We start from the raw sequence: 25,399 nt of genomic DNA, 5'->3' as shown, positions 1-25,399 counted from the left end.
GCTAACCGCAAAGGTCGGTTTTGCATCTTCGCCACCACTATGCATTGGTTTACCCCGAATAAGTTGTCGTCTAGTCTTCTGTCCTTTCGAAACCCATTTTGAAGCTCCTCTAATATCCTATTTTCTTCCACCCACTGCTCTAGTTCGAACTTCACTGCCTGCATTGCTAACCTGTACAGCACTGACGTGACGGTTACTGGCCTAGACGAGCTTGGGTTTGTCCTGACTCCTTTGCCCTTGTACACGAAGTTCATCCTGCTCATTTGCCACGCGGCCGGTATTGCCTTTTCTTCTATCCTTGTTCTGATGGCTTGCAGTAGCTTTCCCTTGCTCTTTGCCTTGCCTTGCCTTGCGGACGCAGGATGGCGAGCTCCGTGAAAGGAGCGGCTTTGGCGGGCCCTGCGGCCCGCGGTAACAGGTCAACGGATGTGAACATTGTTTCCCAGGATTACGAAGTTATTCTGCCCCATCTACCTTCAGGACCAACTGCCCTCAATACGATTTTTGTGCACGCTGACGTAAAAGCCAGGCCCTACAAAGTGGAAGATTTCCGCGACATGCTGGTTCGTCTGGAACTGCTCCCCGAGGTTATCGCCTTGGGGGCGCACCAGATGAACCATGTGTGGGCGGTAACTTTCAAGGACGCTGACGGAGCAAAGAAGTTCGTCGCCGCTGGTGACGTGCAGGTCAAGGGGCGTCGGTGTGTCGTCATCGACCCGAGGAACCAGGACGTCCGTTTGAAGCTCCATTGGGTTCTCCACTTCGTCCCCGACGACGAAATACGAGCTGCCCTGGGGCCTTACGGCAAGGTCACTGAAGTGACCAGAGACCGCTGGCGTGTCCAAGGCTGCACGGCACAGTCGTCGACTACACGCTTGGTCACACTTAAGTTAAAAGCAGGCGTCAGCGTGGACGACCTGCCGCACCAACTACGTGTGGCAGGGGAGCAAGCCCTCGTCGTGGTTCCCGGCCGGGTTCCAGTCTGCCTGCGCTGCCACCGGAGCGGCCACATTCGGCGTGAGTGCCGAGTGCCGCGGTGCGCTAGCTGCAGGCGCTTTGGCCACGACGAGAGTGAGTGTGTGCGGACTTATGCCAATGTGACTGGACCTACGAAAAGTGACCGTGAGGCGGAATACATAATGGATGCCGCCGACGCCGAGGACGCTGCGAAAGGAGAAGACGTCGTGCCGTCGCCAGAGGTTACGCCCCCTGAGCCTGCCTCCGCAGTGAAGCCCCCTGTCACGAACGCTGAGGTAACACCGCCTAACGATGCCGGCAGAGAGGATACAGCCAGCCTCCCGGTGCCCGAAGCGGTCAGCTCATCTGACAAGCAACATGAAGGTGAGCTTACGGTGGCGGGAACTTCAGCTTCGGAGCCAATGGAGGAAGGTGCGGCGGAAAACGGGGCTGCAGCTGTGAAGCGTGCACGCGAGCTGTGTGAGGAGGGAGGAACTTTATTTGCGACGAATGAAGAACCGCCGACGAAAGCAGCAGTAGGAGGTCGGCGCTCTTCATTTAAACCAAAGCCCAACATAACGCTGGAGAGGCAACCGATGGGGCAACGGCCCCCGTAACATCACGGACTGAGCCTAAAGTGGTGTGTGAGTTAAGGTGGTTTTCCGCGTATGCTAGACGCAGAAGTAGTGGTGCATCTTATTCATCGTACCTGCCTTTCTTCGGCTGCTTTGGTGTATAAAATCCGCCGCTCTGTTGTAATGACCAGTTAACCTTTTATGGCTGCGAAACTAAAAAATGCTCTAAAAATAGCGACTTTAAACGTGAGGGGCTTGGCGTCAAAAAGACGCCAGTATCAGCTTAGCCGCATTTTGCTTGAAAACGATATCGACATAATCGCAGTGCAGGAAACGAAGGTAGAAAGTGAGCAACAAACAGAGCGGATGATTTCGCCTTTCAGGGCGCGTTACAACGTTTGTGTGTGCCATGCCGTTGGCACGTCCGGCGGCTGCGCACTCCTCATCCGCAACAGCTTGGGCGTTCGCGAGGAGAGTGTAACAGTAAGCGAAGACGGCAGAATGATTGTGTGTGATTTTGTGTATTGCCAGTACGCGTGGCGGATAGTTTGTATTTATGCACCCAACAAAGAAAATGAGCGTAAAAGATTTTTTGAAGACATTGAAGCCTATCTCAAGTGTGATAGACAGATGATCCTTTTGGGGAATTTTAATTGTGTGTGTTTGGCCGAGGATAGAGTAAAAAAACAGCCCGTCCGGGAAGCAAGCGCGCTTCTGTTAGGTATACTTACCCAGGAACATAATTTGAGTGACGTAGGTCACGTACTATCCTGCGGAAGTTTTCCGCAATTTACGCACTTTCAAAATCAGAGCCACGCCAGATTAGATAGAGTGTACGTGTCCTGTAGTCTAATACAACTTTGCAACAATTATGAAGTTAAAAATGTGTCTTTTAGTGATCATGCTTTAGTTTCGATGGTCCTGGGTACAAAGATAACAAAACCCACCTTCAACTGGAACCTATGGAAATTGAACGCGAAGCTTCTGTCGGATGAAGATTTTTTGGCTCAAGTAAAGAAAATGCTTCAAAAAGTTCTCGACGTAGATAATGAAGATGTCATCGTTAAGTGGGAAGACTTTAAGAGCAATGTCAAGATAGCCGCAATCGAAAAAGCTTGCGTTGCACGCCGTTGTGAAAAGCAGAAAGAAAAAGAGTTACATGACCAACTAGACTTTTTCTTAAACCAGGAAAGTACCGTTCCAGGAAGATACAACAAAGAAATAAAACAAATAAAAACTGAGCTTGAGATTATCGATACAGAAAAGTACCGAGGGGCCATGATAAGGGCACGGGCCGAAAGATTGTGGGGAGGGGAAACGCCAACCAGGCGGGCGTTCAGTGATGAAAAAAGTTACGCAAAACGGAATGAAATTCAGGAGATAAGTTACAAGAACACAGTTACAAGTGATGGTCAGATCATAGAGAGGGCTTTTGTTGAATATTATACCGAACTGCTGGGTCTTCATAAAATCGTTACGAGCGATTACAAAAGTACCTTTCTTTCACTGTTGCCACAGTTGGATGAAGACATTAAAGTACAGTTGGAAGCTCCAATTACCAAAGCTGAAATAGAGACGGCGATTGATGAACTAAGCACGGGAAAGTCACCGGGGCCGGATGGAATAGTCGCAGCATTCTATAAGGCGTTCAGGTCCGAAATAGCGGAGGCCCTGTACAGAGTACTTGACAGAGCGTATGAGTGTAAAGACCTGCCTTTGTCTTTTCGCAAAACTGCGCTACCGAGGCGGATGTTGTGACCCGTGCTCGGGCTCGTTTTCTCGCGCAATTCATCGAGTGCCAAAGTTTGGGCTGTAATCACGGGGAACAACGTAAAGTGACCGACCGCGCATGCCTATCATAACCATAGTCCAACTCCGGCGCCTTTAATTAGTCACAGTGGCGAGACTGGTAAAGTTCCTTTAGGATGACACCACTGAGCCGCATGATGTGTAAAAAAAGAACGCTCCGCCTGCCCCGGGTGAGGCTCGAACTCACGACCTTCAGATTATGAGACTGACGCGCTGCCTACTGCGCTACCGAGGCGGATGTTGTGACCCGTGCTCGGGCTCGTTTTCTCGCGCAATTCATCGCGTGCCAAAGTTTGGGCTCTAATCACGGGGAACAACGTAAAGTGACCGACCGCGCATACCTATCATAGCCATAGTCCAACTCCGGCGCCTTTAATTAGTCACAGTGGCGAGACTGGGAAAGTTCCTTTAGGATGACACCACTGAGCCGCATGATGTGTAAAAAAAGAACGCTCCGCCTGCCCCGGGTGAGGCTCGAACTCACGACCTTCAGATTATGAGACTGACGCGCTGCCTACTGCGCTACCGAGGCGGATGTTGTGACCCGTGCTCGGGCTCGTTTTCTCGCGCAATTCATCGCGTGCCAAAGTTTGGGCTCTAATCACGGGGAACAACGTAAAGTGACCGACCGCGCATGCCTATCATAACCATAGTCCAACTCCGGCGCCTTCAATTAGTCACAGTGGCGAGACTGGGAAAGTTCCTTTAGGATGACACCACTGAGCCGCATGATGTGTAAAAAAAGAACGCCCCGCCTGCCCCGGGTGAGGCTCGCACTCACGACCTTCAGATTATGAGACTGACGCGCTGCCTACTGCGCTACCGAGGCGGATGTTGTGACCCGTGCTCGGGCTCGTTTTCTCGCGCAATTCATCGCGTGCCAATGTTTGGGCTCTAATCACGGGGAACAACGTAAAGTGACCGACCGCGCATACCTATCATAGCCATAGTCCAACTCCGGCGCCTTTAATTAGTCACAGTGGCGAGACTGGGAAAGTTCCTTTAGGATGACACCACTGAGCCGCATGATGTGTAAAAAAAGAACGCTCCGCCTGCCCCGGGTGAGGCTCGAACTCACGACCTTCAGATTATGAGACTGACGCGCTGCCTACTGCGCTACCGAGGCGGATGTTGTGACCCGTGCTCGGGCTCGTTTTCTCGCGCAATTCATCGCGTGCCAAAGTTTGGGCTCTAATCACGGGGAACAACGTAAAGTGACCGACCGCGCATGCCTATCATAACCATAGTCCAACTCCGGCGCCTTTAATTAGTCACAGTGGCGAGACTGGGAAAGTTCCTTTAGGATGACACATCTGAGCCGCATGATGTGTAAAAAAAGAACGCTCCGCCTGCCCCGGGTGAGGCTCGAACTCACGACCTTCAGATTATGAGACTGACGCGCTGCCTACTGCGCTACCGAGGCGGATGTTGTGACCCGTGCTCGGGCTCGTTTTCTCGCGCAATTCATCGCGTGCCAATGTTTGGGCTCTAATCACGGGGAACAACGTAAAGTGACCGACCGCGCATACATATCATAGCCATAGTCCAACTCCGGCGCCTTTAATTAGTCACAGTGGCGAGACTGGGAAAGTTCCTTTAGGATGACACCACTGAGCCGCATGATGTGTAAAAAAAGAACGCTCCGCCTGCCCCGGGTGATGCTCGAACTCACGACCTTCAGATTATGAGACTGACGCGCTGCCTACTGCGCTACCGAGGCGGATGTTGTGACCCGTGCTCGGGCTCGTTTTCTCGCGCAATTCATCGAGTGCCAAAGTTTGGGCTGTAATCACGGGGAACAACGTAAAGTGACCGACCGCGCATGCCTATCATAACCATAGTCCAACTCCGGCGCCTTTAATTAGTCCCAGTGGCGAGACTGGGAAAGTTCCTTTAGGATGACACCACTGAGCCGCATGATGTGTAAAAAAAGAACGCTCCGCCTGCCCCGGGTGAGGCTCGAACTCACGACCTTCAGATTATGAGACTGACGCGTTGCCTACTGCGCTACCGAGGCGGATGTTGTGACCCGTGCTCGGGCTCGTTTTCTCGCGCAATTCATCGCGTGCCAATGTTTGGGCTCTAATCACAGGGAACAACGTAAAGTGACCGACCGCGCATACCTATCATACCCATAGTCCAACTCCGGCGCCTTTAATTAGTCACAGTGGCGAGACTGGGAAAGTTCCTTTAGGATGACACCACTGAGCCGCATGATGTGTAAAAAAAGAACGCTCCGCCTGCCCCGGGTGAGGCTCGAACTCACGACCTTCAGATTATGAGACTGACGCGCTGCCTACTGCGCTACCAAGGCGGATGTTGTGACCCGTGCTCGGGCTCGTTTTCTCGCGCAATTCATCGCGTGCCAAAGTTTGGGCTCTAATCACGGGGAACAACGTAAAGTGACCGACCGCGCATGCCTATCATAACCATAGTCCAACTCCGGCGCCTTTAATTAGTCACAGTGGCGAGACTGGGAAAGTTCCTTTAGGATGACACCACTGAGCCGCATGATGTGTAAAAAAAGAATGCTCCGCCTGCCCCGGGTTAGGCTCGAACTCACGACCTTCAGATTATGCGACTGACGCGCTGCGTACTGTGCTACCGAGGCGGATGTTGTGACCCGTGCTCGGGCTCGTTTTCTCGCGCAATTCATCGCGTGCCAAAGTTTGGGCTCTAATCACGGGGAACAACGTAAAGTGACCGACCGCGCATGCCTATCATAATCATAGTCCAACTCCGGCGCATTTAATTAGTCACAGTGGCGAGACTGGGAAAGTTCCTTTAGGATGACACCACTGAGCCGCATGATGTGTAAAAAAAGAACGCCCCGCCTGCCCCGGGTGAGGCTCGAACTCACGACCTTCAGATCATGAGACTGACGCGCTGCCTACTGCGCTACCGAGGCGGATGTTGTGACCCGTGCTCGGGCTCGTTTTCTCGCGCAATTCATCGCGTGCCAAAGTTTGGGCTCTAATCACGGGGAACAACGTAAAGTGACCGACCGCGCATGCCTATCATAGCCATAGTCCAACTCCGGCGCCTTTAATTAGTCACAGTGGCGAGACTGGGAAAGTTCCTTTAGGATGACACCACTGAGCCGCATGATGTGTAAAAAAAGAACGCTCCGCCTGCCCCGGGTGAGGCTCGAACTCACGACCTTCAGATTATGAGACTGACGCGCTGCCTATTGCGCTACCGAGGCGGATGTTGTGACCCGTGCTCGGGCTCGTTTTCTCGCGCAATTCATCGCGTGCCAAAGTTTTGGCTCTAATCACGGGGAACAACGTAAAGTGACCGACCGCGCATGCCTATCATAACCATAGTCCAACTCCGGCGCCTTTAATTAGTCACAGTGGCGAGACTGGGAAAGTTCCTTTAGGATGACACCACTGAGCCGCATGATGTGTAAAAAAAGAACGCTCCGCCTGCCCCGGGTGAGGCTCGAACTCACGACCTTCAGATTATGAGACTGACGCGCTGCCTACTGCGCTACCGAGGCGGATGTTGTGACCCGTGCTCGGGCTCGTTTTCTCGCGCAATTCATTGCGTGCCAATGTTTGGGCTCTAATCACGGGGAACAACGTAAAGTGACCGACCGCGCATGCCTATCATAGCCATAGTCCAACTCCGGCGCCTTTAATTAGTCAGAGTGGCGAGACTAGGAAAGTTCCTTTAGGATGACACCACTGAGCCGCATGATGTGTAAAAAAAGAACGCTCCGCCTGCCCCGGGTGAGGCTCGAACTCACGACCTTCAGATTATGAGACTGACGCGCTGCCTACTGCGCTACCTTTTTTTTTTTTCTTTATTGCCACACTCTGACAGAGAACAAGCACACATAGCAAGGAAAACAGGTACACAAAGCTGTAACATACACTGATAAAACTGCTAACAGTCTTTTGCTAGCAGGAAATGGCTAAAACTGCTTGAGGTTTGTCAGCGACTCCATTACTGGAAGCCATTCCGGGGGGTCAGGCTGAGTCTTCCAAACCTCTACAATCAAACGAACAGTTTCTCCAAAGTATTCCTTGGAACGCTTAGCATCAACATCGCGGTGGCGTATAGCCATGCGGGATTTCCAAATGCCGTGCAGAGCCAAAACCATCACCACATCATACGGCAACCCGCCGTCATTCTCGATGGGTATAAACCTGATTCCGTAGGCGTCTAGAGGAAAATCTTTCTTCAAAGTCCTCTGAAGCACGTCCAAAAAAAAAGACCCCATCCCAACATTCTAAAAACACGTGTTCTACTGTCTCCGGCTTTTTGCACGGATAACAGTCGACCCCGCACGGAACGTACAGTCCTTTCTCTTTTTGCCACGTTTTGACTGGTAGGACACCCGCGTGGAGCTTAAAAAAGAACGTTTTAACCCATGGCGGTACCGCCATAGATTTCACGCGTTTAAGCACATCCTGGCCTGGCCCTGCACGGTACATTGACCGGTACAGTGGAACTGGAAATACAGAGTCAACGAGATCATTATACAATTTTTTCCGCGTTACGCTACATAGGTATTCCATCGTGAAGCGGGCACGCAAAAACTGGGTCGCTTGAACAACTTCGCGGAAATATCCCTTCATTGTCAAGACAGGGAAACGTGCTGACGCTATAACAAAATCGGGTAACACCACAGACAACTTCATTTGGCAAACAGTACGCAAAAAGGGGTCTTGTACATCCCGAAGGAAGAGAAAACGATTGACAACCTGTCGTAAAAACAAATGAGACAAGGAAAGGCCCCCGCTACGCACGCGCCGAAACAAGTTCGTTCGACTTGTTTTTTCCCACGTGGACTCCCAAATTAACACGGCGAAAACGCGGTGCAACGCCTGCACATGCGCACGCGAACAGTGTAACACCTGGAGCACGTACCATATTTTACTTATTAAGAACACATTGCAGACTGAGCCTCTTGCAAAAATGGAGAGCCCAGTGCCTTGCCATTTTTCTGCTCTATCGCGCAGTTCAGCTGTCTGTCTGCGCCAATAGGGATCACTGTCCTCGTAGTTTTCGAGAGGCACACCTAAGTATTTGGTTGGCGTCGTCTGCCAGCTTATGTTTTCAAACACCTCCGGGGCTTCTTCCCATTGGCCGTGCCAGAAACCTAAACATTTTTGCCAGTTCACACTGCTGGCACTGTATTTACAAAAGGCCTTTAGTGTCTTTACAGCTTCGCTTATGCTGCTTTTATCAATAAAGAAAAGTGCAATGTCGTCGGCATAGGCCAACACACGCACCTCACACGACTGTAGTCGAAAGCCGTTGATGGTTTTGCTTCCAATAACACTCAAACAAAACGCTTCTACATATACACAGAAAAGCAATGGGGACAATGGGCAACCCTGACGTACTCCACGTTGAACCTGCACTGCTTTGCTGAGCGACTTGTTCACAACGAGGCTAGTTGAACACCCACTATACGCCATGCGCACTCCTTGAAGAATAACAGCCCCTACATTTATATGCCCTAACATGGCTATAAGGAGCTCGTGTGATACCTGATCGAACGCCTTCTCCAGGTCTACCTGGAGCATTGCTAGAGAACCTTGAGTGCTGTCGCAACACTCAAGAACACTTCGAGCAGTATGAATGTTCGTTACTATCGACCGTCCCTTTATACCGCATGTTTGATGCGGTCCAACGATGTCCCTAATAACAGTCTGCAAACGACTCGCCAGAATTTTCATTAAAATCTTATAGTCTACATTAGTGAGACTGATTGGGCGATACCCAGATACAGCTCGGAGTTTGGCGTCATCATCTGACTTAGGAATAAAAATGGTGTGCGACTCATGAAAAGACGGTGGCAGCACACCATTCTGATACGCCTCAGCGTATAACGTACACAACACTGGACTTAGGCACTCTTTAAACTTTTTATAGAATGCAGCGCTTAGCCCATCGGGGCCAGGCGTCTTTCCCGGGCTCAACTCCTCTATAGCTTTTCTTACTTCATTCTCCGTTATGTCTGTTTCGAGCAGTGCCGACATCTCTTTGTTTAGGCATGGTAACAATCTCAAAAATTCATCCTTAAACGCCACGACATCAATAGCGTGACGTGCAAACAGCTTGTCGTAAAAGTTACAAAAACAGCGTTCTATGCTGGCTTGATCCTTGTACAAGACGCCTTCGCTTTCTATTTCCGCTATCGCATTTCTGCGAGCGTACTTTTTCTCGGAGCATAAGGCTCTTTTGGTCGGCGCCTCTCCCAGCAGCATCTTTTCTGCTCTTGCGCGAACAAGCGCGCCACGATATTTACCCTGATCTAAGACTTCGAGCTGTGCTTTAACATTCTTTATGTCATCTCTGCACGTCCCCGGCGATCTACATTCTGCTACAATAAGAGCGTCGAGATTACTTCGTAGCGTGGCTTCTTTCTTTTTCTCGTCGCTCTTCATTGCAGAAGAACGTTCAAGGCCTTTTAGCTTAACTTCTTGTTTGAACAGCTCCCACTTCCGACTGAAGTTCGTCACGTCTGAGCTGCTAAACGAGGTCCGTGCGCATGCGTCAACGGCCTCGACGAATTTATCATCTTGCAGAAGTTTGTTGTTCATTTTCCACAAACCCCAGGAGAACGCGTTTCCACGTTTAGCGGCCCTGCCTAGTGTTAACGACACCAGACAATGGTCGCTAAATGAAACAGGGGTCACTTCGTATTTGTCACATTCACGTACGAGTTCTACGGAAAGATACACCCTGTCGAGCCGCGCATGACTATTGCCCTGAAAGTGTGTATAGCGAACGGTGCCTGCATTGCTCATGCTATCACCTGCATCTTCCAGGGCGCAGCCGGCTACTATCTCATTCAGTACCACTGTACTGGCGTCTCTGAAATTGGTCGTGCTGCTTTTGTCGCGCGCTGAGCAAACACAATTATAATCGCCCATTAAAATTAAGAGCCGTTCCGTCTCACACCATGGACGCATTTCTTCAAAGAAAGCCTTCCTTTCGGCTGTATTGGTGGGCCCGTAGACACACATTACACGCCATTCATTGGAACAAAACTCCAAGTCGCACACAACATACCGCCCCGTTTCCGAGGCGGTGACAGTCTTTAGAGCGGCCCCTAAGCTTCTCCGAATGAGAAGTGCGCAACCCGCAGAAAACCCGACCGCATGCGACACGCACACATCATAGCCCGCAATAAAGGGCCGCACCATACGATCCGTCTGGTCCTCCCTCCCAACTTTGGTCTCTTGCAAGGCCACGATGTCCAAATCCTCATCTGTTACGAGTCGATACACCTGATTTTGACGTCTCCGATCCGAAAATCCCCTGACGTTAAGCGTGGCGATGCGCATTGGTTTGCTCAAGTAAACCATGTTTTAGGAGGGAGCTAGACTTATCGCACAACACTTACATTCATGCAGCACGAAAAAGAACGACGCTTCATCAACTGCAAACATCCCATACACGCTCCAAAATCCCGCACTTATAAAACATTCGTATGGCCTGCGGGATTCACGGCCGCTGCAATACACACTGCCACCCTCCCCCCAGCCAAACCTAAAGCTCAAAGCATAAGCATCAGGAACACAATACCCCCTCCAAAAATACTGCCTTGACCCAACTACACTGTTGCGTTTAGTTCGTTGGCGATTCAAGACAGCAGCGCAACAACAAACACTGAGGAACAGGATGGCGACTACCTTTCGTAGTGACGTGCTGGCTAGGAGGGCGGAGCCGAAGTTTTCGTTCGGTCTGGTGGGACGTTGGGCTTCGGCTTGAAGCTCGGACGTCTCACTGAAACCGCCTTAGCCGGGGGCTCCTCGCTGCTGGTGAGTCCGTCACCCTGCTCTGTGTCGTTGCTTTCTCGTTGTCGCTTTGCCACGGCCCCACTCAGGTCCATTTGCACGGCTTCGGCTGCTAGAGCCGACACCTCCGTCGTTCCCTGACTGGCCGCTCCGGTTCCGTTGTCCTCGTTCGACGAGACGTGAGGGGGAGGCGTCTTCGGCTCGACCGGCTGCTCCTTTTCAGGAACGCGCTGGCCAGCCTCGGCCTCGACCCGCCCCACCGACGTCGACTCCTTCACCGCCTTGTCGGCTACTCCTGCAGCTGTCTCCTCCGCTTCTGCCTCGTCCATGAGGTTTTCGCGGAGGTCGTCCTCCCTCGCTGGACCGGTGACGCTGGCATAGGACTTAACGCAGGCGCTTGCATCATGCCCGAAGCGACGGCACGAAGAACACTTCGGAACCTTGCATTCTCGCCTGACGTGCCCCTTGAGGTTGCAACGTAAGCACTGCGGGGCCCTTCCGGCGACGACGACGAGGGCCTTGTCACCCGCCACGCGAAGTTCGTGCGGCAGGTCGTCGATGGTCACGCCCGCCTTCAACTTGAGGGTCACCGTACGAAGTGTCGAGCCCTTGTCTTGGATGCCTTCGACGCGCCACCGCTCCCTGCGCACCTCGCCGACACGCCCGTACGGCGCCAGCGCAGCGCGAACGGCGTCGTCCGGCACGTTGTGCAGCAGCCAGTGAAGCTTGAGGCGGGCTTCTTGATTAGACGGGTCGATAACAAGGCACCGACGATCCTTCACCTTGATATCAGCGAGCGCAGAAATTTTCTTTACACCCTCCGCCGACTTGAACGTCACTGCCCAAACGTGACTCATCTGGTACGCCCCCAACGCCACGACGTCGGGGAGCAGTTCCAGACGAGCCAAAACGTCCCGAAAGTCCTCAACACGGTAAGGCCGGGCACGCATGTCGGCATGAAGAAAAACCGTGTTTAAAACCGACTGACCTGAAGGAAACTGTGGCAAAAGTACTTGGTAATCATCAGCATCCTGGGCATATATCCTGTTACCGCGGGCCGAAAGGCCCGCTGAAGCCGCTCCTTGGGCGGAGCTCGACATTCTGCGACCGCACGCTAGCGCTACCGGAAGCAGAATCCCCTACTGCGCTACCGAGGCAGATGTTGTGACCCGTGCTCGGGCTCGTTTTCTCGCGCAATTCATCGCGTGCCAATGTTTGGGCTCTAATCACGGGGAACAACGTAAAGTGACCGACTGCGCATGCCTATCATAGCCATAGTCCAACTCCGGCGCCTTTAATTAGTCACAGTGGCAAGACTGGGAAAGTTCCTTTAGGATGACACCACTGAGCCGCATGATGTGTAAAAAAAGAACGCTCCGCCTGCCCCGGGTGAGGCTCGAACTCACGACCTTCAGATTATGAGACTGACGCGCTGCCTACTGCGCTACCGAGGCGGATGTTGTGACCCGTGCTCGGTCTCGTTTTCTCGCGCAATTCATCGCGTGCCAATGTTTGGGCTCTAATCACAGGGAACAACGTAAAGTGACCGACCGCGCATACCTATCATAGCCATAGTCCAACTCCGGCGCCTTTAATTAGTCACAGTGGCGAGACTGGGAAAGTTCCTTTAGGATGACACCACTGAGCCGCATGATGTGTAAAAAAAGAACGCTCCGCCTGCCCCGGGTGAGGCTCGAACTCACGACCTTCAGATTATGAGACTGGAGCGCTGCCTACTGCGCTACCGAGGCGGATGTTGTGACCCGTGCTCGGGCTCGTTTTCTCGCGCAATTCATCGCGTGCCAAAGTTTGGGCTCTAATCACGGGGAACAACGTAAAGTGACCGACCGCGCATACCTATCATAGCCATAGTCCAACTCCGGCGCCTTTAATTAGTCACAGTGGCGAGACTGGGAAAGTTCCTTTAGGATGACACATCTGAGCCGCATGATGTGTAAAAAAAGAACGCTCCGCCTGCCCCGGGTGAGGCTCGAACTCACGACCTTCAGATTATGAGACTGACGCGCTGCCTACTGCGCTACCGAGGCGGATGTTGTGACCCGTGCTCGGGCTCGTTTTCTCGCGCAATTCATCGCGTGCCAAAGTTTGGGCTCTAATCACGGGGAACAACGTAAAGTGACCGACCGCGCATGCCTATCATAACCATAGTCCAACTCCGGCGCCTTTAATTAGTCACAGTGGCGAGACTGGGAAAGTTCCTTTAGGATGACACCACTGAGCCGCATGATGTGTAAAAAAAGAACGCCCCGCCTGCCCCGGGTGAGGCTCGAACTCACGACCTTCAGATTATGAGACTGACGCGCTGCCTACTGCGCTACCGAGGCGGATGTTGTGACCCGTGATCGGGCTCGTTTTCTCGCGCAATTCATCGCGTGCCAATGTTTGGGCTCTAATCACGGGGAACAACGTAAAGTGACCGACCGCGCATACCTATCATAACCATAGTCCAACTCCGGCGCCTTTAATTAGTCACAGTGGCGAGACTGGGAAAGTTCCTTTAGGATGACACCACTGAGCCGCATGATGTGTAAAAAAAGAACGCTCCGCCTGCCCCGGGTGAGGCTCGAACTCACGACCTTCAGAGTATGAGACTGACGCGCTGCCCTACTGCGCTACCGATGCGGATGTTGTGACCCGTGCTCGGGCTCGTTTTCTCGCGCAATTCATCGCGTGCCAAAGTTTGGGCTCTAATCACGGGAAACAACGTAAAGTGACCGACCGCGCATGCCTATCATAACCATAGTCCAACTCCGGCGCCTTTAATTAGTCACAGTGGCGAGGCTGGGAAAGTTCCTTTAGGATGACACATCTGAGCCGCATGATGTGTAAAAAAAGAACGCTCCGCCTGCCCCGGGTGAGGCTCGAACTCACGACCTTCAGATTATGAGACTGACGCGCTGCCTACTGCGCTACCGAGGCGGATGTTGTGACCCGTGCTCGGGCTCGTTTTCTCGCGCAATTCATCGCGTGCCAATGTTTGGGCTCTAATCACGGGGAACAACGTAAAGTGACCGACCGCGCATGCCTATCATAACCATAGTCCAACTCCGGCGCCTTTAATTAGTCACAGTGGCGAGACTGGGAAAGTTCCTTTAGGATGACACCACTGAGCCGCATGATGTGTAAAAAAAGAACGCCCCGCCTGCCCCGGGTGAGGCTCGAACTCACGACCTTCAGATTATGAGACTGACGCGCTGCCTACTGCGCTACCGAGGCGGATGTTGTGACCCGTGCTCGGGCTCGTTTTCTCGCGCAATTCATCGCGTGCCAAAGTTTGGGCTCTAATCACGGGGAACAACATAAAGTGACCGACCGCGCATGCCTATCATAACCATAGTCCAACTCCGGCGCCTTTAATTAGTCACAGTGGCGAGACTGGGAAAGTTCCTATAGGATGATACATCTGAGCCGCATGATGTGTAAAAAAGAACGCTCCGCCTGCCCCGGGTGAGGCTCGAACTCACGACCTTCAGATTATGAGACTGACGCGCTGCCTACTGCGCTACGTGGGCGGATGTTGTGACCCGTGCTCGGGCTCGTTTTCTTGCGCAATTCATCGCGTGCCAAAGTTTGGGCTCTAATCACGGGGAACAACGTAAAGTGACCGACCGCACATGCCTATCATAACCATAGTCCAACTCCGGCGCCTTTAATTAGTCACAGTGACGAGACTGGGAAAGTTCCTTTAGGATGACACCACTGAGCCGCATGATGTGTAAAAAAAGAACGCCCCGCCTGCCCCGGGTGAGGCTCGAACTCACGACCTTCAGATTATGAGACTGACGCGCTGCCTACTGCGCTACCGAGGCGGATGTTGTGACCCGTGCTGGGTCTCGTTTTCTCGCGCAATTCATCGCGTGCCAATGTTTGGGCTCTAATCACGGGGAACAACGTAAAGTGACCGACCGCGCATACCTATCATAGCCATAGTCCAACTCCGGCGCCTTTAATTAGTCACAGTGGCGAGACTGGGAAAGTTCCTTTAGGATGACACCACTGAGCCGCATGATGTGTAAAAAAACAACGCTCCGCCTGCCCCGGGTGAGGCTCGAACTCACGACCTTCAGATTATGAGACTGACGCGCTGCCTACTGCGCTACCGAGGCGGATGTTGTGACCCGTGCTCGGGCTCGTTTTCTCGCGCAATTCATCGAGTGCCAAAGTTTAGGCTGTAATCACGGGGAACAACGTAAAGTGACCGAACGCGCATGCCTATCATAACCATAGTCCAACTCCGGCGCCTTTAATTAGTCACAGTGGCGAGACTGGGAAAGTTCCTTTAGGATGACACCACTGAGCCGCATGATGTGTAAAAAAAGAACGCTCCGCCTGCCCCGGGTGAGGCTCGAACTCACGACCTTCAGATTATGAGACTGACGCGCTGCCCTACTGCGCTACCGATGCGGATGTTGTGACCCGTGCTCGGGCTCGTTTTCTCGCGCAATTCATCGCGTGCCAATGTTTGGGCTCTAATCACGGGGAACAACGTAAAGTGACCGACCGCGCATACCTATCATACCCATAGTCGAACTCCGGCGCCTTTAATTAGTCACAGTGGCGAGACTGGGAAAGTTCCTTTAGGATGACAGTACTGAGCCGCATGATGTGTAAAAAAAGAACGCTCCGCCTGCCCCGGGTGAGGCTCGAACTCACGACCTCCAGATTATGAGACTGACGCGCTGCCTACTGCGCTACCGAGGCGGATGTTGTGACCCGTGCTCGGGCTCGTTTTCTCGCGCAATTCATCGCGTGCCAAAGTTTGGGCTCTAATCACGGGGAACAACGTAAAGTGACCGACCGCGCATGCCTATCATAACCATAGTCCAACTCCGGCGCCTTTAATTAGTCACAGTGGCGAGGCTGGGAAAGTTCCTTTAGGATGACACATCTGAGCCGCATGATGTGTAAAAAAAGAACGCTCCGCCTGCCCCGGGTGAGGCTCGAACTCACGACCTTCAGATTATGAGACTGACGCGCTGCCTACTGCGCTACCGAGGCGGATGTTGTGACCCGTGCTCGGGCTCGTTTTCTCGCGCAATTCATCGCGTGCCAATGTTTGGGCTCTAATCACGGGGAACAACGTAAAGTGACCGACCGCGCATACCTATCATAGCCATAGTCCAACTCCGGCGCCTTTAATTAGTCACAGTGGCGAGACTGGGAAAGTTCCTTTTGGATGACACCACTGAGCCGCATGATGTGTAAAAAAACAACGCTCCGCCTGCCCCGGGTGAGGCTCGAACTCACGACCTTCAGATTATGAGACTGACGCGCTGCCTACTGCGCTACCGAGGCGGATGTTGTGACCCGTGCTCGGGCTCGTTTTCTCGCGCAATTCATCGAGTGCCAAAGTTTAGGCTGTAATCACGGGGAACAACGTAAAGTGACCGAACGCGCATGCCTATCATAACCATAGTCCAACTCCGGCGCCTTTAATTAGTCACAGTGGCGAGACTGGGAAAGTTCCTTTAGGATGACACCACTGAGCCGCATGATGTGTAAAAAAAGAACGCTCCGCCTGCCCCGGGTGAGGCTCGAACTCACGACCTTCAGATTATGAGACTGACGCGCTGCCCTACTGCGCTACCGATGCGGATGTTGTGACCCGTGCTCGGGCTCGTTTTCTCGCGCAATTCATCGCGTGCCAATGTTTGGGCTCTAATCACGGGGAACAACGTAAAGTGACCGACCGCGCATACCTATCATACCCATAGTCCAACTCCGGCGCCTTTAATTAGTCACAGTGGCGAGACTGGGAAAGTTCCATTAGGATGACACCCCTGAGCCGCATGATGTGTAAAAAAAGAACGCTCCGCCTGCCCCGGGTGAGGCTCGAACTCACGACCTTCAGATTATGAGACTGACGCGCTGCCTACTGCGCTACCGAGGCGGATGTTGTGACCCGTGCTCGGGCTCGTTTTCTCGCGCAATTCATCGCGTGCCAAAGTTTGGGCTCTAATCACGGGGAACAACGTAAAGTGACCGACCGCGCATGCCTATCATAACCACAGTCCAACTCCGGCGCATTAAATTAGTTACAGTGGCGAGACTGGGAAAGTTCCTTTAGGATGACACCACTGAGCCGCATGATGTGTAAAAAAAGAACGCCCCGCCTGCCCCGGGTGAGGCTCGAACTCACGACCTTCAGATTATGAGACCGACGCGCTGCCTACTGCGCTACCGAGGCGGATGTTGTGACCCGTGCTCGGGCTCGTTTTCTCGCGCAATTCATCGCGTGCCAAAGTTTGGGCTCTAATCAAGGGGAACAACGTAAAGTGACCGACCGCGCATGCCTATCATAGCCATAGTCCAACTCCGGCGCCTTTAATTAGTCACAGTGGCGAGACTGGGAAAGTTCCTTTAGGATGACACCACTGAGCCGCATGATGTGGAAAAAAGAACGCCCCGCCTGCCCCGGGTGAGGCTCGAACTCACGACCTTCAGATTATGAGACTGACGCGCTGCCTACTGCGCTACCGAGGCGGATGTTGTGACCCGTGATCGGGCTCGTTTTCTCGCGCAATTCATCGCGTGCCAATGTTTGGGCTCTAATCACGGGGAACAACGTAAAGTGACCGACCGCGCATACCTATCATAGCCATAGTCCAACTCCGGCGCCTTTAATTAGTCACAGTGGCGAGACTGGGAAAGTTCCTTTTGGATGACACCACTGAGCCGCATGATGTGTAAAAAAACAACGCTCCGCCTGCCCCGGGTGAGGCTCGAACTCACGACCTTCAGATTATGAGACTGACGCGCTGCCTACTGCGCTACCGAGGCGGATGTTGTGACCCGTGCTCGGGCTCGTTTTCTCGCGCAATTCATCGAGTGCCAAAGTTTAGGCTGTAATCACGGGGAACAACGTAAAGTGACCGAACGCGCATGCCTATCATAACCATAGTCCAACTCCGGCGCCTTTAATTAGTCACAGTGGCGAGACTGGGAAAGTTCCTTTAGGATGACACCACTGAGCCGCATGATGTGTAAAAAAAGAACGCTCCGCCTGCCCCGGGTGAGGCTCGAACTCACGACCTTCAGATTATGAGACTGACGCGCTGCCCTACTGCGCTACCGATGCGGATGTTGTGACCCGTGCTCGGGCTCGTTTTCTCGCGCAATTCATCGCGTGCCAATGTTTGGGCTCTAATCACGGGGAACAACGTAAAGTGACCGACCGCGCATACCTATCATACCCATAGTCGAACTCCGGCGCCTTTAATTAGTCACAGTGGCGAGACTGGGAAAGTTCCTTTAGGATGACAGTACTGAGCCGCATGATGTGTAAAAAAAGAACGCTCCGCCTGCCCCGGGTGAGGCTCGAACTCACGACCTCCAGATTATGAGACTGACGCGCTGCCTACTGCGCTACCGAGGCGGATGTTGTGACCCGTGCTCGGGCTCGTTTTCTCGCGCAATTCATCGCGTGCCAAAGTTTGGGCTCTAATCACGGGGAACAACGTAAAGTGACCGACCGCGCATGCCTATCATAACCATAGTCCAACTCCGGCGCCTTTAATTAGTCACAGTGGCGAGGCTGGGAAAGTTCCTTTAGGATGACACATCTGAGCCGCATGATGTGTAAAAAAAGAACGCTCCGCCTGCCCCGGGTGAGGCTCGAACTCACGACCTTCAGATTATGAGACTGACGCGCTGCCTACTGCGCTACCGAGGCGGATGTTGTGACCCGTGCTCGGGCTCGTTTTCTCGCGCAATTCATCGCGTGCCAATGTTTGGGCTCTAATCACGGGGAACAACGTAAAGTGACCGACCGCGCATGCCTATCATAACCATAGTCCAACTCCGGCGCCTTTAATTAGTCACAGTGGCGAGACTGGGAAAGTTCCTTTAGGATGACACCACTGAGCCGCATGATGTGTAAAAAAAGAACGCCCCGCCTGCCCCGGGTGAGGCTCGAACTCACGACCTTCAGATTATGAGACTGACGCGCTGCCTACTGCGCTACCGAGGCGGATGTTGTGACCCGTGCTCGGGCTCGTTTTCTCGCGCAATTCATCGCGTGCCAAAGTTTGGGCTCTAATCACGGGGAACAACATAAAGTGACCGACCGCGCATGCCTATCATAACCATAGTCCAACTCCGGCGCCTTTAATTAGTCACAGTGGCGAGACTGGGAAAGTTCCTATAGGATGATACATCTGAGCCGCATGATGTGTAAAAAAGAACGCTCCGCCTGCCCCGGGTGAGGCTCGAACTCACGACCTTCAGATTATGAGACTGACGCGCTGCCTACTGCGCTACCGGGGCGGATGTTGTGACCCGTGCTCGGGCTCGTTTTCTTGCGCAATTCATCGCGTGCCAAAGTTTGGGCTCTAATCACGGGGAACAACGTAAAGTGACCGACCGCACATGCCTATCATAACCATAGTCCAACTCCGGCGCCTTTAATTAGTCACAGTGACGAGACTGGGAAAGTTCCTTTAGGATGACACCACTGAGCCGCATGATGTGTAAAAAAAGAACGCCCCGCCTGCCCCGGGTGAGGCTCGAACTCACGACCTTCAGATTATGAGACTTACGCGCTGCCTACTGCGCTACCGAGGCGGATGTTGTGACCCGTGCTGGGTCTCGTTTTCTCGCGCAATTCATCGCGTGCCAATGTTTGGGCTCTAATCACGGGGAACAACGTAAAGTGACCGACCGCGCATACCTATCATAGCCATAGTCCAACTCCGGCGCCTTTAATTAGTCACAGTGGCGAGACTGGGAAAGTTCCTTTAGGATGACACCACTGAGCCGCATGATGTGTAAAAAAAGAACGCTCCGCCTGCCCCGGGTGAGGCTCGAACTCACGACCTTCAGGTTATGAGACTGACGCGCTGCCTACTGCGCTACCGAGGCGGATGTTGTGACCCGTGCTCGGGCTCGTTTTCTCGCGCAATTCATCGCGTGCCAAAGTTTGGGCTCTAATCACGGGGAACAACGTAAAGTGACCGACCGCGCATACCTATCATAGCCATAGTCCAACTCCGGCGCCTTTAATTAGTCACAGTGGCGAGACTGGGAAAGTTCCTTTAGGATGACACCACTGAGCCGCATGATGTGTAAAAAAAGAACGCTCCGCCTGCCCCGGGTGAGGCTCGAACTCACGACCTTCAGATTATGAGACTGACGCGCTGCCCTACTGCGCTACCGATGCGGATATTGTGACCCGTGCTCGGGCTCGTTTTCTCGCGCAATTCATCGCGTGCCAATGTTTGGGCTCTAATCACGGGGAACAACGTAAAGTGACCGACCGCGCATACCTATCATACCCATAGTCCAACTCCGGCGCCTTTAATTAGTCACAGTGGCGAGACTGGGAAAGTTCCTTTAGGATGACACCCCTGAGCCGCATGATGTGTAAAAAAAGAACGCTCCGCCTGCCCCGGGTGAGGCTCGAACTCACGACCTTCAGATTATGAGACTGACGCGCTGCCTACTGCGCTACCGAGGCGGATGTTGTGACCCGTGCTCGGGCTCGTTTTCTCGCGCAATTCATCGCGTGCCAAAGTTTGGGCTCTAATCACGGGGAACAACGTAAAGTGACCGACCGCGCATGCCTATCATAGCCATAGTCCAACTCTGGCGCCTTTAATTAGTCACAGTGGCGAGACTGGGAAAGTTCCTTTAGGATGACACCACTGAGCCGCATGATGTGTAAAAAAAGAACGCTCCGCCTGCCCCGGGTGAGGCTCGAACTCACGACCTTCAGATTATGAGACTGACGCGCTGCCTACTGCGCTACCGAGGCGGATGTTGTGACCCGTGCTCGGGCTCGTTTTCTCGCGCAATTCATCGCGTGCCAAAGTTTGGGCTCTAATCACGGGGAACAACGTAAAGTGACCGACCGCGCATGCCTATCATAACCATAGTCCAACTCCGGCGCCTTTAATTAGTCACAGTGGCGAGACTGGGAAAGTTCCTATAGGATGACACATCTGAGCCGCATGATGTGTAAAAAAAGAACGCTCCGCCTGCCCCGGGTGAGGCTGGAACTCACGACCTTCAGATTATGAGACTGACGCGCTGCCTACTGCGCTACCGAGGCGGATGTTGTGACCCGTGCTCGGGCTCGTTTTCTCGCGCAATTCATCGCGTGCCAAAGTTTGGGCTCTAATCACGGGGAACAACATAAAGTGACCGACCGCGCATGCCTATCATAACCATAGTCCAACTCCGGCGCCTTTAATTAGTCACAGTGGCGAGACTGGGAAAGTTCCTATAGGATGACACATCTGAGCCGCATGATGTGTAAAAAAAGAACGCTCCGCCTGCCCCGGGTGAGGCTCGAACTCACGACCTTCAGATTATGAGACTGACGCGCTGCCTACTGCGCTACCGAGGCGGATGTTGTGACCCGTGCTCGGGCTCGTTTTCTTGCGCAATTCATCGCGTGCCAAAGTTTGGGCTCTAATCACGGGGAACAACGTAAAGTGACCGACCGCGCATACCTATCATAGCCATAGTCCAACTCCGGCGCCTTTAATTAGTCACAGTGGCGAGACTGGGAAAGTTCCTTTAGGATGACACATCTGAGCCGCATGATGTGTAAAAAAAGAACGCTCCGCCTGCCCCGGGTGAAGCTCGAACTCACGACCTTCAGATTATGAGACTGACGCGCTGCCTACTGCGCTACCGAGGCGGATGTTGTGACCCGTGCTCGGGCTCGTTTTCTCGCGCAATTCATCGCGTGCCAAAGTTTGGGCTCTAATCACGGGGAACAACGTAAAGTGACCGACCGCGCATGCCTATCATAACCATAGTCCAACTCCGGCGCCTTTAATTAGTCACAGTGGCGAGACTGGGAAAGTTCCTTTAGGATGACACCACTGAGCCGCATGATGTGTAAAAAAAGAACGCCCCGCCTGCCCCGGGTGAGGCTCGAACTCACGACCTTCAGATTATGAGACTGACGCGCTGCCTACTGCGCTACCGAGGCGGATGTTGTGACCCGTGATCGGGCTCGTTTTCTCGCGCAATTCATCGCGTGCCAATGTTTGGGCTCTAATCACGGGGAACAACGTAAAGTGACCGACCGCGCATACCTATCATAGCCATAGTCCAACTCCGGCGCCTTTAATTAGTCACAGTGGCGAGACTGGGAAAGTTCCTTTTGGATGACACCACTGAGCCGCATGATGTGTAAAAAAACAACGCTCCGCCTGCCCCGGGTGAGGCTCGAACTCACGACCTTCAGATTATGAGACTGACGCGCTGCCTACTGCGCTACCGAGGCGGATGTTGTGACCCGTGCTCGGGCTCGTTTTCTCGCGCAATTCATCGCGTGCCAAAGTTTAGGCTCTAATCACGGGGAACAACGTAAAGTGACCGACCGCGCATACCTATCATAGCCATAGTCCAACTCTGGCGCCTTTAATTAGTCACAGTGGCGAGACTGGGAAAGTTCCTTTAGGATGACACCACTGAGCCGCATGATGTGTAAAAAAAGAACGCTCCGCCTGCCCCGGGTGAGGCTCGAACTCACGACCTTCAGATTATGAGACTGACGCGCTGCCTACTGCGCTACCGAGGCGGATGTTGTGACCCGTGCTCGGGCTCGTTTTCTCGCGCAATTCATCGCGTGCTAAAGTTTGGGCTCTAATCACGGGGAACAACGTAAAGTGACCGACCGCGCATGCCTATCATAACCATAGTCCAACTCCGGCGCCTTTAATTAGTCACAGTGGCGAGACTGGGAAAGTTCCTATAGGATGACACATCTGAGCCGCATGATGTGTAAAAAAAGAACGCTCCGCCTGCCCCGGGTGAGGCTCGAACTCACGACCTTCAGATTATGAGACTGACGCGCTGCCTACTGCGCTACCGAGGCGGATGTTGTGACCCGTGCTCGGGCTCGTTTTCTCGCGCAATTCATCGCGTGCCAAAGTTTGGGCTCTAATCACGGGGAACAACATAAAGTGACCGACCGCGCATGCCTATCATAACCATAGTCCAACTCCGGCGCCTTTAATTAGTCACAGTGGCGAGACTGGGAAAGTTCCTTTAGGATGACACCACTGAGCCGCATGATGTGTAAAAAAAGAACGCTCCGCCTGCCCCGGGTGAGGCTCGAACTCACGACCTTCAGATTATGAGACTGACGCGCTGCCTACTGCGCTACCGAGGCGGATGTTGTGACCCGTGCTCGGTCTCGTTTTCTCGCGCAATTCATCGCGGGCCAATGTTTGGGCTCTAATCACGGGGAACAACGTGAAGTGACCGACTGCGCATACCTATCATAGCCATAGTCCAACTCCGGCGCCTTTAATTAGTCACAGTGGCGAGACTGGGAAAGTTCCTTTAGGATGACACCACTGAGCCGCATGATGTGTAAAAAAAGAACGCTCCGCCTGCCCCGGGTGAGGCTCGAACTCACGACCTTCAGATTATGAGACTGACGCGCTGCCTACTGCGCTACCGAGGCGGATGTTGTGACCCGTGCTCGGGCTCGTTTTCTCGCGCAATTCATCGCGTGCCAAAGTTTAGGCTCTAATCACGGGGAACAACGTAAAGTGACCGACCGCGCATACCTATCATAGCCATAGTCCAACTCTGGCGCCTTTAATTAGTCACAGTGGCGAGACTGGGAAAGTTCCTTTAGGATGACACCACTGAGCCGCATGATGTGTAAAAAAAGAACGCTCCGCCTGCCCCGGGTGAGGCTCGAACTCACGACCTTCAGATTATGAGACTGACGCGCTGCCTACTGCGCTACCGAGGCGGATGTTGTGACCCGTGCTCGGGCTCGTTTTCTCGCACAATTCATCGCGTGCCAAAGTTTGGGCTCTAATCACGGGGAACAACGTAAAGTGACCGACCGCGCATGCCTATCATAACCATAGTCCAACTCCGGCGCCTTTAATTAGTCACAGTGGCGAGACTGGGAAAGTTCCTATAGGATGACACATCTGAGCCGCATGATGTGTAAAAAAAGAACGCTCCGCCTGCCCCGGGTGAGGCTCGAACTCACGACCTTCAGATTATGAGACTGACGCGCTGCCTACTGCGCTACCGAGGCGGATGTTGTGACCCGTGCTCGGGCTCGTTTTCTCGCGCAATTCATCGCGTGCCAAAGTTTGGGCTCTAATCACGGGGAACAACATAAAGTGACCGACCGCGCATGCCTATCATAACCATAGTCCAACTCCGGCGCCTTTAATTAGTCACAGTGGCGAGACTGGGAAAGTTCCTATAGGATGACACATCTGAGCCGCATGATGTGTAAAAAAAGAACGCTCCGCCTGCCCCGGGTGAGGCTCGAACTCACGACCTTCAGATTATGAGACTGACGCGCTGCCTACTGCGCTACCGAGGCGGATGTTGTGACCCGTGCTCGGGCTCGCTTTCTTGCGCAATTCATCGCGTGCCAAAGTTTGGGCTCTAATCACGGGGAACAACGTAAAGTGACCGACCGCGCATACCTATCATAGCCATAGTCCAACTCCGGCGCCTTTAATTAGTCACAGTGGCGAGACTGGGAAAGTTCCTTTAGGATGACACATCTGAGCCGCATGATGTGTAAAAAAAGAACGCTCCGCCTGCCCCGGGTGAAGCTCGAACTCACGACCTTCAGATTATGAGACTGACGCGCTGCCTACTGCGCTACCGAGGCGGATGTTGTGACCCGTGCTCGGGCTCGTTTTCTCGCGCAATTCATCGCGTGCCAAAGTTTGGGCTCTAATCACGGGGAACAACGTAAAGTGACCGACCGCGCATGCCTATCATAACCATAGTCCAACTCCGGCGCCTTTAATTAGTCACAGTGGCGAGACTGGGAAAGTTCCTTTAGGATGACACCACTGAGCCGCATGATGTGTAAAAAAAGAACGCCCCGCCTGCCCCGGGTGAGGCTCGAACTCACGACCTTCAGATTATGAGACTGACGCGCTGCCTACTGCGCTACCGAGGCGGATGTTGTGACCCGTGATCGGGCTCGTTTTCTCGCGCAATTCATCGCGTGCCAATGTTTGGGCTCTAATCACGGGGAACAACGTAAAGTGACCGACCGCGCATACCTATCATAGCCATAGTCCAACTCCGGCGCCTTTAATTAGTCACAGTGGCGAGACTGGGAAAGTTCCTTTTGGATGACACCACTGAGCCGCATGATGTGTAAAAAAACAACGCTCCGCCTGCCCCGGGTGAGGCTCGAACTCACGACCTTCAGATTATGAGACTGACGCGCTGCCTACTGCGCTACCGAGGCGGATGTTGTGACCCGTGCTCGGGCTCGTTTTCTCGCGCAATTCATCGAGTGCCAAAGTTTAGGCTGTAATC

General features: G+C 53.1%; 2 protein-coding genes and 55 non-coding genes across 57 annotated transcripts; 1 reads left to right on the top strand and 56 right to left on the bottom strand.

Moving 5' to 3' along the window:
* The first annotated feature begins 444 nt into the window (after positions 1-444).
* Positions 445-2,012, top strand: LOC144173527 (uncharacterized). The gene has a single exon (XM_077701910.1). It carries the CDS (start codon positions 558-560, stop codon positions 1,572-1,574), a length of 1,017 nt encoding a protein of 338 aa, XP_077558036.1. The 5' UTR covers positions 445-557; the 3' UTR covers positions 1,575-2,012.
* A 1,491-nt stretch (positions 2,013-3,503) lies between these two features.
* Positions 3,504-3,576, bottom strand: Trnam-cau (transfer RNA methionine (anticodon CAU)). The gene has a single exon. It is a non-coding gene; the product is annotated as a tRNA-Met (tRNA).
* Positions 3,577-3,800: 224 nt separating this feature from the next.
* Positions 3,801-3,873, bottom strand: Trnam-cau (transfer RNA methionine (anticodon CAU)). The gene has a single exon. It is a non-coding gene; the product is annotated as a tRNA-Met (tRNA).
* Positions 3,874-4,097: 224 nt separating this feature from the next.
* Positions 4,098-4,170, bottom strand: Trnam-cau (transfer RNA methionine (anticodon CAU)). Its single transcript has one exon. It is a non-coding gene; the product is annotated as a tRNA-Met (tRNA).
* A 224-nt stretch (positions 4,171-4,394) lies between these two features.
* On the bottom strand, positions 4,395-4,467 carry Trnam-cau (transfer RNA methionine (anticodon CAU)). Its single transcript has one exon. It is a non-coding gene; the product is annotated as a tRNA-Met (tRNA).
* Positions 4,468-4,691: 224 nt separating this feature from the next.
* Trnam-cau (transfer RNA methionine (anticodon CAU)) lies at positions 4,692-4,764 on the bottom strand. Its single transcript has one exon. It is a non-coding gene; the product is annotated as a tRNA-Met (tRNA).
* Positions 4,765-4,988: 224 nt separating this feature from the next.
* On the bottom strand, positions 4,989-5,061 carry Trnam-cau (transfer RNA methionine (anticodon CAU)). Its single transcript has one exon. It is a non-coding gene; the product is annotated as a tRNA-Met (tRNA).
* Positions 5,062-5,285: 224 nt separating this feature from the next.
* On the bottom strand, positions 5,286-5,358 carry Trnam-cau (transfer RNA methionine (anticodon CAU)). The gene has a single exon. It is a non-coding gene; the product is annotated as a tRNA-Met (tRNA).
* A 224-nt stretch (positions 5,359-5,582) lies between these two features.
* Positions 5,583-5,655, bottom strand: Trnam-cau (transfer RNA methionine (anticodon CAU)). Its single transcript has one exon. It is a non-coding gene; the product is annotated as a tRNA-Met (tRNA).
* A 521-nt stretch (positions 5,656-6,176) lies between these two features.
* On the bottom strand, positions 6,177-6,249 carry Trnam-cau (transfer RNA methionine (anticodon CAU)). Its single transcript has one exon. It is a non-coding gene; the product is annotated as a tRNA-Met (tRNA).
* A 224-nt stretch (positions 6,250-6,473) lies between these two features.
* On the bottom strand, positions 6,474-6,546 carry Trnam-cau (transfer RNA methionine (anticodon CAU)). Its single transcript has one exon. It is a non-coding gene; the product is annotated as a tRNA-Met (tRNA).
* A 224-nt stretch (positions 6,547-6,770) lies between these two features.
* Positions 6,771-6,843, bottom strand: Trnam-cau (transfer RNA methionine (anticodon CAU)). Its single transcript has one exon. It is a non-coding gene; the product is annotated as a tRNA-Met (tRNA).
* A 303-nt stretch (positions 6,844-7,146) lies between these two features.
* LOC144175704 (uncharacterized) lies at positions 7,147-12,215 on the bottom strand. Its single transcript, XM_077704742.1, has one exon. The coding sequence runs from the start codon at positions 12,199-12,201 to the stop codon at positions 11,017-11,019; it is 1,185 nt and encodes a 394-aa protein (XP_077560868.1). The 5' UTR covers positions 12,202-12,215; the 3' UTR covers positions 7,147-11,016.
* A 267-nt stretch (positions 12,216-12,482) lies between these two features.
* On the bottom strand, positions 12,483-12,555 carry Trnam-cau (transfer RNA methionine (anticodon CAU)). The gene has a single exon. It is a non-coding gene; the product is annotated as a tRNA-Met (tRNA).
* Positions 12,556-12,779: 224 nt separating this feature from the next.
* Trnam-cau (transfer RNA methionine (anticodon CAU)) lies at positions 12,780-12,852 on the bottom strand. The gene has a single exon. It is a non-coding gene; the product is annotated as a tRNA-Met (tRNA).
* Positions 12,853-13,076: 224 nt separating this feature from the next.
* Positions 13,077-13,149, bottom strand: Trnam-cau (transfer RNA methionine (anticodon CAU)). Its single transcript has one exon. It is a non-coding gene; the product is annotated as a tRNA-Met (tRNA).
* A 224-nt stretch (positions 13,150-13,373) lies between these two features.
* Trnam-cau (transfer RNA methionine (anticodon CAU)) lies at positions 13,374-13,446 on the bottom strand. The gene has a single exon. It is a non-coding gene; the product is annotated as a tRNA-Met (tRNA).
* Positions 13,447-13,670: 224 nt separating this feature from the next.
* Trnam-cau (transfer RNA methionine (anticodon CAU)) lies at positions 13,671-13,744 on the bottom strand. The gene has a single exon. It is a non-coding gene; the product is annotated as a tRNA-Met (tRNA).
* A 224-nt stretch (positions 13,745-13,968) lies between these two features.
* Trnam-cau (transfer RNA methionine (anticodon CAU)) lies at positions 13,969-14,041 on the bottom strand. Its single transcript has one exon. It is a non-coding gene; the product is annotated as a tRNA-Met (tRNA).
* A 224-nt stretch (positions 14,042-14,265) lies between these two features.
* On the bottom strand, positions 14,266-14,338 carry Trnam-cau (transfer RNA methionine (anticodon CAU)). The gene has a single exon. It is a non-coding gene; the product is annotated as a tRNA-Met (tRNA).
* A 223-nt stretch (positions 14,339-14,561) lies between these two features.
* On the bottom strand, positions 14,562-14,634 carry Trnam-cau (transfer RNA methionine (anticodon CAU)). Its single transcript has one exon. It is a non-coding gene; the product is annotated as a tRNA-Met (tRNA).
* Positions 14,635-14,858: 224 nt separating this feature from the next.
* Positions 14,859-14,931, bottom strand: Trnam-cau (transfer RNA methionine (anticodon CAU)). The gene has a single exon. It is a non-coding gene; the product is annotated as a tRNA-Met (tRNA).
* Positions 14,932-15,155: 224 nt separating this feature from the next.
* Trnam-cau (transfer RNA methionine (anticodon CAU)) lies at positions 15,156-15,228 on the bottom strand. The gene has a single exon. It is a non-coding gene; the product is annotated as a tRNA-Met (tRNA).
* A 224-nt stretch (positions 15,229-15,452) lies between these two features.
* On the bottom strand, positions 15,453-15,526 carry Trnam-cau (transfer RNA methionine (anticodon CAU)). The gene has a single exon. It is a non-coding gene; the product is annotated as a tRNA-Met (tRNA).
* A 224-nt stretch (positions 15,527-15,750) lies between these two features.
* Trnam-cau (transfer RNA methionine (anticodon CAU)) lies at positions 15,751-15,823 on the bottom strand. Its single transcript has one exon. It is a non-coding gene; the product is annotated as a tRNA-Met (tRNA).
* A 224-nt stretch (positions 15,824-16,047) lies between these two features.
* On the bottom strand, positions 16,048-16,120 carry Trnam-cau (transfer RNA methionine (anticodon CAU)). Its single transcript has one exon. It is a non-coding gene; the product is annotated as a tRNA-Met (tRNA).
* A 224-nt stretch (positions 16,121-16,344) lies between these two features.
* Trnam-cau (transfer RNA methionine (anticodon CAU)) lies at positions 16,345-16,417 on the bottom strand. The gene has a single exon. It is a non-coding gene; the product is annotated as a tRNA-Met (tRNA).
* Positions 16,418-16,641: 224 nt separating this feature from the next.
* Positions 16,642-16,715, bottom strand: Trnam-cau (transfer RNA methionine (anticodon CAU)). Its single transcript has one exon. It is a non-coding gene; the product is annotated as a tRNA-Met (tRNA).
* Positions 16,716-16,939: 224 nt separating this feature from the next.
* Positions 16,940-17,012, bottom strand: Trnam-cau (transfer RNA methionine (anticodon CAU)). Its single transcript has one exon. It is a non-coding gene; the product is annotated as a tRNA-Met (tRNA).
* Positions 17,013-17,236: 224 nt separating this feature from the next.
* On the bottom strand, positions 17,237-17,309 carry Trnam-cau (transfer RNA methionine (anticodon CAU)). Its single transcript has one exon. It is a non-coding gene; the product is annotated as a tRNA-Met (tRNA).
* A 223-nt stretch (positions 17,310-17,532) lies between these two features.
* Positions 17,533-17,605, bottom strand: Trnam-cau (transfer RNA methionine (anticodon CAU)). The gene has a single exon. It is a non-coding gene; the product is annotated as a tRNA-Met (tRNA).
* Positions 17,606-17,829: 224 nt separating this feature from the next.
* On the bottom strand, positions 17,830-17,902 carry Trnam-cau (transfer RNA methionine (anticodon CAU)). Its single transcript has one exon. It is a non-coding gene; the product is annotated as a tRNA-Met (tRNA).
* A 224-nt stretch (positions 17,903-18,126) lies between these two features.
* Positions 18,127-18,200, bottom strand: Trnam-cau (transfer RNA methionine (anticodon CAU)). The gene has a single exon. It is a non-coding gene; the product is annotated as a tRNA-Met (tRNA).
* A 224-nt stretch (positions 18,201-18,424) lies between these two features.
* Trnam-cau (transfer RNA methionine (anticodon CAU)) lies at positions 18,425-18,497 on the bottom strand. Its single transcript has one exon. It is a non-coding gene; the product is annotated as a tRNA-Met (tRNA).
* A 224-nt stretch (positions 18,498-18,721) lies between these two features.
* Trnam-cau (transfer RNA methionine (anticodon CAU)) lies at positions 18,722-18,794 on the bottom strand. Its single transcript has one exon. It is a non-coding gene; the product is annotated as a tRNA-Met (tRNA).
* Positions 18,795-19,018: 224 nt separating this feature from the next.
* On the bottom strand, positions 19,019-19,091 carry Trnam-cau (transfer RNA methionine (anticodon CAU)). Its single transcript has one exon. It is a non-coding gene; the product is annotated as a tRNA-Met (tRNA).
* A 223-nt stretch (positions 19,092-19,314) lies between these two features.
* On the bottom strand, positions 19,315-19,387 carry Trnam-cau (transfer RNA methionine (anticodon CAU)). The gene has a single exon. It is a non-coding gene; the product is annotated as a tRNA-Met (tRNA).
* A 224-nt stretch (positions 19,388-19,611) lies between these two features.
* Positions 19,612-19,684, bottom strand: Trnam-cau (transfer RNA methionine (anticodon CAU)). Its single transcript has one exon. It is a non-coding gene; the product is annotated as a tRNA-Met (tRNA).
* Positions 19,685-19,908: 224 nt separating this feature from the next.
* On the bottom strand, positions 19,909-19,981 carry Trnam-cau (transfer RNA methionine (anticodon CAU)). Its single transcript has one exon. It is a non-coding gene; the product is annotated as a tRNA-Met (tRNA).
* A 224-nt stretch (positions 19,982-20,205) lies between these two features.
* Trnam-cau (transfer RNA methionine (anticodon CAU)) lies at positions 20,206-20,279 on the bottom strand. The gene has a single exon. It is a non-coding gene; the product is annotated as a tRNA-Met (tRNA).
* A 224-nt stretch (positions 20,280-20,503) lies between these two features.
* On the bottom strand, positions 20,504-20,576 carry Trnam-cau (transfer RNA methionine (anticodon CAU)). The gene has a single exon. It is a non-coding gene; the product is annotated as a tRNA-Met (tRNA).
* A 224-nt stretch (positions 20,577-20,800) lies between these two features.
* Trnam-cau (transfer RNA methionine (anticodon CAU)) lies at positions 20,801-20,873 on the bottom strand. The gene has a single exon. It is a non-coding gene; the product is annotated as a tRNA-Met (tRNA).
* Positions 20,874-21,097: 224 nt separating this feature from the next.
* Positions 21,098-21,170, bottom strand: Trnam-cau (transfer RNA methionine (anticodon CAU)). The gene has a single exon. It is a non-coding gene; the product is annotated as a tRNA-Met (tRNA).
* A 224-nt stretch (positions 21,171-21,394) lies between these two features.
* On the bottom strand, positions 21,395-21,467 carry Trnam-cau (transfer RNA methionine (anticodon CAU)). The gene has a single exon. It is a non-coding gene; the product is annotated as a tRNA-Met (tRNA).
* A 224-nt stretch (positions 21,468-21,691) lies between these two features.
* Positions 21,692-21,764, bottom strand: Trnam-cau (transfer RNA methionine (anticodon CAU)). The gene has a single exon. It is a non-coding gene; the product is annotated as a tRNA-Met (tRNA).
* Positions 21,765-21,988: 224 nt separating this feature from the next.
* Positions 21,989-22,061, bottom strand: Trnam-cau (transfer RNA methionine (anticodon CAU)). The gene has a single exon. It is a non-coding gene; the product is annotated as a tRNA-Met (tRNA).
* A 224-nt stretch (positions 22,062-22,285) lies between these two features.
* Positions 22,286-22,358, bottom strand: Trnam-cau (transfer RNA methionine (anticodon CAU)). The gene has a single exon. It is a non-coding gene; the product is annotated as a tRNA-Met (tRNA).
* A 224-nt stretch (positions 22,359-22,582) lies between these two features.
* Positions 22,583-22,655, bottom strand: Trnam-cau (transfer RNA methionine (anticodon CAU)). The gene has a single exon. It is a non-coding gene; the product is annotated as a tRNA-Met (tRNA).
* Positions 22,656-22,879: 224 nt separating this feature from the next.
* Positions 22,880-22,952, bottom strand: Trnam-cau (transfer RNA methionine (anticodon CAU)). Its single transcript has one exon. It is a non-coding gene; the product is annotated as a tRNA-Met (tRNA).
* Positions 22,953-23,176: 224 nt separating this feature from the next.
* Trnam-cau (transfer RNA methionine (anticodon CAU)) lies at positions 23,177-23,249 on the bottom strand. Its single transcript has one exon. It is a non-coding gene; the product is annotated as a tRNA-Met (tRNA).
* Positions 23,250-23,473: 224 nt separating this feature from the next.
* Positions 23,474-23,546, bottom strand: Trnam-cau (transfer RNA methionine (anticodon CAU)). The gene has a single exon. It is a non-coding gene; the product is annotated as a tRNA-Met (tRNA).
* A 224-nt stretch (positions 23,547-23,770) lies between these two features.
* Trnam-cau (transfer RNA methionine (anticodon CAU)) lies at positions 23,771-23,843 on the bottom strand. The gene has a single exon. It is a non-coding gene; the product is annotated as a tRNA-Met (tRNA).
* A 224-nt stretch (positions 23,844-24,067) lies between these two features.
* On the bottom strand, positions 24,068-24,140 carry Trnam-cau (transfer RNA methionine (anticodon CAU)). The gene has a single exon. It is a non-coding gene; the product is annotated as a tRNA-Met (tRNA).
* A 224-nt stretch (positions 24,141-24,364) lies between these two features.
* Trnam-cau (transfer RNA methionine (anticodon CAU)) lies at positions 24,365-24,437 on the bottom strand. Its single transcript has one exon. It is a non-coding gene; the product is annotated as a tRNA-Met (tRNA).
* A 224-nt stretch (positions 24,438-24,661) lies between these two features.
* Positions 24,662-24,734, bottom strand: Trnam-cau (transfer RNA methionine (anticodon CAU)). Its single transcript has one exon. It is a non-coding gene; the product is annotated as a tRNA-Met (tRNA).
* Positions 24,735-24,958: 224 nt separating this feature from the next.
* Positions 24,959-25,031, bottom strand: Trnam-cau (transfer RNA methionine (anticodon CAU)). The gene has a single exon. It is a non-coding gene; the product is annotated as a tRNA-Met (tRNA).
* Positions 25,032-25,255: 224 nt separating this feature from the next.
* Trnam-cau (transfer RNA methionine (anticodon CAU)) lies at positions 25,256-25,328 on the bottom strand. The gene has a single exon. It is a non-coding gene; the product is annotated as a tRNA-Met (tRNA).
* Positions 25,329-25,399: the final 71 nt, after the last annotated feature.

This window comes from Haemaphysalis longicornis, unplaced genomic scaffold (assembly GCF_048455015.1).
Source record: "Haemaphysalis longicornis isolate Haplotype H1 unplaced genomic scaffold, Haemaphysalis longicornis Haplotype H1 scaffold_3, whole genome shotgun sequence".
NCBI lineage: Eukaryota > Metazoa > Arthropoda > Arachnida > Ixodida > Ixodidae > Haemaphysalis > Haemaphysalis longicornis.
The sequence above is the reverse complement of the archived record's forward strand: the minus strand, read 5'-3'. Positions and strand labels throughout refer to the sequence as shown.

Bases quoted from the DNA above. Each gene is read 5' to 3' on its own strand.
- LOC144173527 (XM_077701910.1), top strand. From the start codon at position 558: ATGCTGGTTCGTCTGGAACTGCTCCCCGAGGTTATCGCCTTGGGGGCG.
- LOC144175704 (XM_077704742.1), bottom strand. From the start codon at position 12,201: ATGTCGAGCTCCGCCCAAGGAGCGGCTTCAGCGGGCCTTTCGGCCCGC.